The following is an 8,011-nucleotide window of genomic DNA, read 5'->3' as shown; positions in this document are numbered from 1 at the left end:
AGTTAAACATGGCTCCTCATGCAAAGAATTCTCTGAGGATCTCAAAAAAGAATAGTTGCTCTATGTAAAGATGGCTTAGGCTATAAGAAGATTGCCAACACCCTGAAACTGAGCTGCAGCACAGTGGCCAAGACCATACAGCAGCTAAACAAGACAGGTTCCACTAAGAACAGGCCTCGCTGTGGTCAACCAAAGAAGTTGAGTGCACGTGATCAGCGTCATATCCAGATGTTGTCTTCTCAAAATAGACATATGATTGCTGCCAGGATTGCTGTAGAGGTTAAAGGTTTGGGGGGTCAGCCTATCAGTAGTCAGACCATACGCTGCACAGTGCTTCAAATTGGTCAGCAAGGCTGTCGTCCCAGAAGGAAGCCCCCTTTTAAAGATGATGCACAAGAAAGCCCACCGTATACTGAAGAAAAGCAGACTAAGGACATGGATTACAGGAAACATGCAAAGAGAAGGAGCCAGCACGATTTCTATACTGTATTTGTTGATAAATTAGAGATTTTTGGCAAAACATTGCAATTACAATTCTTTTTGATACAGGAAACATGCCCTGTGGTCTGATGACAGCCAAAATAAAAATATTTGGTTCAGATGGTGTCAAATTTGTGTAGTGGCAACCATGTGAGGAGTACAAAGTCAAGTGTGTCTTGCCTACATTCCAGTATGCTGGTGGGAGTGTCACGGTTTTGGGATATATGAATACTGCCAGCTGTGGGAAGCTACAGTTCATTGAGGGAGCCATGAATGCCAACAAGTGCTGTGACATAATGAAGCAGAGCATGACCCATCAAAAACTGGTCCTTAGGGCAGTTTTCCAACAAGTTAACCATCCCAAACACCTGCAAGGTAACCACTGCCTTGCCAAAGAAACTGAAGGTAAAGGTGCTGGACTGGCCAAGCATGTCTCCAGACCTAACCCTATTAAGCATCTGTGGGCCATCCTCAAACAGAAGGTGGAGGAGCCCAAGGTCTCTATCATCCACCAGCTCTGTGATGTTATGGTGAAGTGGAAGAGGATTCCACCAGCTTATGTGAAGCTTTAGTGAACTTCAGGCCCAAGAGAGATAAGGCAGTGCTTCAAAATAATGGTGGCCACACAAAATATTGACACTGTTTATGAAAATGGATATTTGTCCATTTTCACATGGTTGTACTCACTTTTGTTGTCATCGGTTTTGACATTAATAGCTGTGTGTTGAGTTGTTTAGAGGGCACCAAATTTACACTGTTATACAAGCTTTACACTGACCACTTTACATTACAGCAAAGTGTCATATCTTCTGTGTTATCATATGAAAAGATATAAGAAATATTTAAAAAATGTGAGGGGTGTACTCACTCTTGTGGTATACTATATACGCACATGTAATTCTTTCAAATATAAGTTCAGGATCACCTTTACATGGACAGTCTATTCCTTGCTTACTCAATAGTGATGAAAGCTTTTAAGAGGCTGAGACAGGGAATGCGCTCCCCCCCCCACGATCAGTAGTGCGCTGCGTACCCGCATGCTGCTGATCATTGTCAGGGCAATCTGAAGTCAGACCTCTGGGTCTGCAGCCACGATGGCATGGTGTCAGAGGCAGTGATCAGAGTAATAAATTATTTTAAATGATAGGGTGTTACTAGTAGATTTGAGCGCGGTTCGTGGTTCTCCAGTTCGCGGTTCGAGTGATTTTGGGGGCTGTTCTAGATAGAACTAGAACTTGAGCTTTTTGCTAAAGCTCGATAGTTCTAGTTACGTTCGAGAACGGTTCTAGCAGTAAAAAGCCAAGCTAATTACTAGCTGGCTTTCCGCTGTAATAGTGTAAGTCACTCTGTGACTCACACTATTATGAAATTTCAGTGTATAGTGTGCGGGGACTGCGCATTCAGATCACTGCTGCTAGGATAATGGCGATCGCCATTTTTTTTTTTTCCGTTCTTCCTTCTAAGCGCGCTTGTAGTGGGGCGGGCCAGCATGTCAGCCAATCCCAGACACAAATAGCAACAAAAAGAGGAGCTAAAAACTCCCCCAAAAATGTATTATAAAATGTACTCACAGCAAAAAAGGGCAACCAGTCCAGTTAGCCCAGGCCAACACATCTAATGCACAAACAGGATGCAGACAAGCCCCTCAACATGATGAACACTTCACAGGTGCAAGGTAAATTGCACACCAGTGGCACGCATAGGGCACTGTTCACACTTGTATGCGCATGGTGTCCAGCCAGCAACCTATTACCACGCCCTTACTATTAGATTAGGCGGGTTACTTGCCCGCTTCTTTTGGTTGCAAGCCCAGTATAACATTGCTGTAACCTTGTTTATGACAGATGTACCCTGTATAGTTGATATTCTTTTAAACATAAGCATCACTGATCCTGGTATTATTTGTTTATAGTACCTTCCTGAGTTTGAGGCAACTGAGAGTCCTTCAGTGAGGATACTATATTCCCTTCACTTAACTCAGGGTAATATTGATATTGATAGGATATATCCAACATCTCATATATATCATTTATGTATATGTCCTTTATTCCTTTGGCATTGTTCTATAGTTTTGAGGGATCCTGAGGCAATCCAGAACCCCACAGCAAGGGAATTGCGTCACTTCCTTTTAAAACTTCTGAAAAGCATTCTCTGACTAACAGTGGTGAGGATCTTGTTCCTATTTATTGTCCATCTTGCTAGAATCCGTATGTGTTGTTGATACTTGTTCTCATATTAATTTTATATCTAGACTCAGTCATTTACTGCCTCCAGTTTTGGAGTAGATCTCCGCTACCTTCTTACTTTTACTGACAAAGTGCATAAGGTACAGATATTAAGTTGTGCTTATACTATAGCAGCGCACAAGCAGAGAATATAGAAAGAAGTTGCTTTCTCACACGCATGTTCATGTAATTTGTGATATGATATTCATATGTGCTTTCTCTATGATACAGGACTAGATTGTCATAACTTCATTCATTTTGGTGATGACCATATACAAATGAAAGCACATTATTCCGATACTCATATAGGTGGGTATCTGTCTGTTTGACTTATATATATATATTTTCTCCTCATGATTATTGTCATATACATCTCCTCTGGATTTTGTCCTTCAGATAGGTGTATGTTATGTGATTAAAATATTACATGAAACTTGTTCCTGATATTATGTGCGACATTGTAAGGTCAATTGACCGATTGCACAATGTGGAAGCGATATATTTGTTTGACATTTATGATGTGATATCATGTATTAAGTTGTTTTCTTTTTTGTAACTAAAAAATCTTTATTTTTGTTGTCATAGATAACATTATCCTTGACAAAGACCTAAATGGTCGAAACGTTGGATGATTTATCATTTGTCCTTTCGCACTAATAAAGAATATCCAACTTTTGAAGAATTTTCCGTGTTATCAATTTTTAGTGTGCCAGAGCTATTTTGATTGAATTGACTACTTTATTTTTCTGTGCACCTACCATATACACAGTGAGCCAGACATACTCATTTTCTATTTGACGTTTTTTTATCTGAGCTCCAGTGTCTTCACCTATCAGTCCAGATGTCCTTTACCACTTTTTCCTATAATACGGATGAGGTCAACAGCATCTTGTCCAAAGTGACTATACCTAACACATTTCTATCTGTACCTAGTGAAGAGGTACGTTCTAGAGACTACGAAAAAGAACTACGTAGGCATACGGCATTAGAATTACATTGTGCCACATTGGCCGAGTACCACCGAGTACAGCGTATTCCCAGAGGACTGCGTGTGTCATTGAAACCTACTCTTTTTGCCGACAAACCAGATTATTGTACAAAATTTGAAAGTATTATTAATAAGTGTTCGATGGACATAATTATTCTCACAATTGAATTCCTACAAAAAGAAATTGAGGATTTGGGACAGAATATCAGCTCTATTGAACAGCAGCTCCAAAACACCATCCCCAGTACCGAGTGGGATAGAATTCACTCTAAAACCAAGGAGAATATAGCCGAATTCAGGAGGACCCTACAAGAACGGAAACGTTCTAAATTTATAAGAGACCAAGAAGATTATTCTAAGAATCGTGTCTATCGTTGGCAATTCACGGAGGATAATCCCAGGCGGCCAGCCTTTTATAATCGTTACTCCTCGTCTTCAGGATCTGATACAGAACAATACACCTCCCGCCAGTCTCGTTTTTTGGTCCAGCGCACAAACCAAAGAGGAAAACGAGGCGCAGTAAGAGGGGCAACAGGAACCGTACCAACATACCATGTGCAGACACGTTCTCAGGTACTAACTTAGTGTATAATATCTCATCCTATAATTTGTCTGTGACTGAAACACGTGTATTACAAAAGGGGTTATCCTTTTGCCCTACTCCACCACTTAATTCATTTGTGTTGGATCAGGAGATGAGGAGGTTTTTTAGGACCCTTAGATTAAAAGCCCACTTTAGTACCAACAGGGACACACCTACTGACACGACTTCCACTGGATCTGACGATATGTTTCGATTAAAACAGTTGGAATTGAGGATTCCGAGCTCTTTTAATCCTCCCAAAACATATCACCCTATTGAAACTTTTGTCTCCTTGGTCTCCCGAGATATTAATCAAACGCTTAAATCTGTTGATGAGGGTCAATATAGAATAAGGCATAATCTTACTATAGAAGAGAGTCGGGCGGTCCAGGATTTAAAGAACAATCCTAGGATTGTTATCAAACCAGCGGATAAGGGTGGGGCCATTGTAGTGTTAGATAAAACATACTATGTTGGTGAGATATTGGGCCAATTGAGTGACGTTAACACTTATCTTCCCATCCAACGAGATCCTACATCTCGGATACAGGGATTGATTAAACAGACTATCGATCTTTATCTCTCCAACAACACCATTGATCAGAAATTGGCCGAATATCTCATTAAGGTACACCCTGTAACACCTGTGTTTTATACACTACCGAAGGTTCACAAAAACTTGAATCAGCCACCTGGACGCCCCATTGTAGCTTCCACGGAATCTATCCTATCTCCACTGGCTATTACAGTGGAGCGAATTCTCACTCCGCTAATAACCAAGATTAGATCTTATCTCAAGGATACTTCCGATTTCTTGTCGCACTTACAACTTGTAGACACATTACCTTCGGGGTGCATTCTTGTATCTTTTGATGTCAACAGTCTGTATACCAGCATCCAACACCATGAGGGTATACAGGCTGTTGATTGGTTCCTGACTGAGCACAGTTCCCATTCTTCACTACAGAATGGGTTCTGTCTGGATCTTCTCCGACTTGTTTTGGAAAACAATTTCTTCTTATTCCAAGATCAATTTTATTTGCAGAAACGGGGGACCGCGATGGGTTCGAATTTAGCACCCCCGTATGCTAATATATACATGGCACATTTCGAGGAGACCCACATTTATAACCATCCCCTTTGGTTGGAACACTCTGTCACGTGGAAAAGATACATTGATGACATTTTTATGATTTGGCGGGGCGATTCTGTGTCACTATCTCAATTCTTCATTGACTTAAACTCCTTTAGACAAGATCTTTCTTTCACCATTCATTCTGATCCACATAAAATTAATTTTTTGGATACTATGGTCATATTATCAGCTGGTACCTTGAGCACTGATTTGTATGTCAAACCTACGGACCGTAATAGCCTCTTACATTACACAAGCTGCCATCCCCGTCATACAAAACAAGGACTTCCCATCTCCCAACACAAACGTATTGAACGCATTGTGTCTGATCCCATACAACGCGAAATCAGAGGCTCGGAAATGAGCAAGAAATTCCTCCAAAGGGGATATCCAATTGAGATTGCCAACAAGAGATCTTCCCAAAGATCTACAATTGATAGCAATACTCCACGGGTTCCTTGTGTTAACACATATCACCCTTTTTCTCCCCTGATTAGGAGTATCATCTGTAGACATTGGCCACTCCTGAGCAGGGCCTATCCGGAAGTGAGTGAATTTAATTCACTCCCTCTGTTTTGTAATAAGAGACCCCGTAACCTTCGTGATCATCTAGTCAGAGCGGATATTGGTTCCAATAAGATTATCCAGAGGCAGACTTTCTTAGGCACTCCAAGAAAGGGGAATTTCCCATGTCATCACTGTGTGCAGTGTAATAATCTTACTAAGGGGGACACCTTCACCCACCCTTTGTCGGGCCGTGTTTTTCCCATTCATGGGTTTTTCACTTGTGACTCTTCATTTGTTGTTTACCTGATCAAATGCCCCTGCGGTCTCGGATATGTTGGGGAGACCACCCAGCATATCCGGGACCGCATTAGTAAACATAAGTCGACAATAAGATGCAAGCAAGTTTTACTACCCATCCCATATCATTTTATTACACACGGTCATACAATTGCCCAGTTAAAGTATCAAGTATTGGAACATGTCCCTCTTTCCCGACGGGGTGGCAATCGAATACGCACTCTTAAAGAAAGGGAATCCTATTGGATTTTCACCCTGAACACACTGGAACCCAGAGGCCTTAATAGGGAGCATGACATGTGTTTATAATATCTCCCATGGAAGGGTAGCTTGTCCATATGGCCTATTTTATCTCGATGGTTCTACGGATGCATTAAAAGGGTCTAATATCTATGATGCTTTGGGGTCCATTTGCATGTCTCATAAAGGTTTTTTTGTGTTTTTCACAATGTTATTGCATTTCCTCCATATATGCGATTGTACAACTCCAGTATAAGGACTAGTGGGGTTACCCTTGCTTTCATATTGTTCTAACTAATTTTCCTTTTGTTTTTAGGCACTTTCTTCTACCTGACCCCCTCATCACCTTGCACTGACGTGACCACTCATCAGCAATTCGCCACGCTCCTGAAACAAGTTTTTTCACCTGGCATGCTAACTAATTCACTGTACTGACCTTGGATCTCACTGTATATTATCACTATCTTTACACACTGGCTTGTGTTCTGTGCCTGGCTCATGCGTCGTACAAATAACTATGCACGGCGCTTGTACTACGTGCAATTCACAGCCCAGTTGTTAGTATGGTCTCACTCATTCGGTTCGCATACGCCCCCTGATCCTTGACATCCAATCACAGTACTTCACGTCATCATGAGGGTGTCGCGCTCCCCGCGCCTGCGCAGTCCATGCAGTGGTACTGCGCATGCGCGGCGTGCGCTTCACCAACCCCACACTGCGTTCCACCGTCCAGGAAGGCAGACGGTGCACGCCCAACGGCACGGGATATAAATAACACCACCGTTTCAACAGGACGCACTTCCCCCTGGGGCCTTCACCCTGAATCACCATTGAGAGGTACGTGTATCCATTTTGTCCCTGCCGATCGTTTAAGCAGATCACCATATATTATCTTTCTTTACGTTTTTCACTAGATTACCTCCATAGTATTTTCCTAGTATGTGACCTCACATTATCACCACTATATACCAGGTATGTCAGCCTACCCATGTGGATTTATTCAATCTGTGCACTTGGTACAAGGTGACTGATTATTCACTTTTTGCAGGGTCCCATATAGAGCCCCATTGGGACAAGTCATTTTTCCTGCTCATGGCATCAGTACCTATATGATAGGTTCTCAGACTTTATGAAGGTAATACAGATGGGATAAGTCATATACTGGATGTGCCTTATACTGGTGTTATTCCCCTATGTATGATTATTTTCTATTCTGGTATCATTTATTTGTAGTATATTCATGTGATCTCATAACGTGGTGGGACCCTCCAGTGAAGGAATTATTCCTCTTTTTCTAAAAACTTCCATTTGTTTGCCGCATAACAATTCAGGTAGTACTTGCCCGCTTCTTTTGGTTGCAAGCCCAGTATAACATTGCTGTAACTTTGTTTATGACAGATGTACCCTGTATAGTTGATATTCTTTTAAACATAAGCATCACTGATCCTGGTATTATTTGTTTATAGTACCTTCCTGAGTTTGAGGCAACTGAGAGTCCTTCAGTGAGGATACTATATTCCCTTCACTTAACTCAGGGTAATATTGATATTGATAGG

At 41.5% G+C, this 8,011-nt stretch overlaps 1 protein-coding gene and 1 long non-coding RNA gene across 2 annotated transcripts; both read left to right on the top strand.

Moving 5' to 3' along the window:
• Positions 1–704: 704 nt before the first annotated feature.
• On the top strand, positions 705–6,828 carry LOC142312694 (uncharacterized). The gene is made up of 4 exons (XM_075351683.1): positions 705–885; positions 2,937–3,014; positions 3,542–4,266; positions 6,772–6,828. Exons 1-4 carry the CDS (start codon positions 705–707, stop codon positions 6,787–6,789), a joined length of 1,002 nt encoding a protein of 333 aa, XP_075207798.1. The 3' UTR covers positions 6,790–6,828.
• A 251-nt stretch (positions 6,829–7,079) lies between these two features.
• Positions 7,080–7,699, top strand: LOC142309815 (uncharacterized). Its single transcript, XR_012754000.1, has 3 exons — positions 7,080–7,292; positions 7,370–7,427; positions 7,504–7,699. It is a non-coding gene; the product is annotated as an uncharacterized LOC142309815 (long non-coding RNA).
• The last annotated feature ends 312 nt before the right edge of the window (positions 7,700–8,011 follow it).

Source organism: Anomaloglossus baeobatrachus, chromosome 5 (genome assembly GCF_048569485.1).
Source record: "Anomaloglossus baeobatrachus isolate aAnoBae1 chromosome 5, aAnoBae1.hap1, whole genome shotgun sequence".
Classification (NCBI taxonomy): Eukaryota; Metazoa; Chordata; class Amphibia; order Anura; family Aromobatidae; genus Anomaloglossus; species Anomaloglossus baeobatrachus.
The sequence above is the reverse complement of the archived record's forward strand: the minus strand, read 5'-3'. Positions and strand labels throughout refer to the sequence as shown.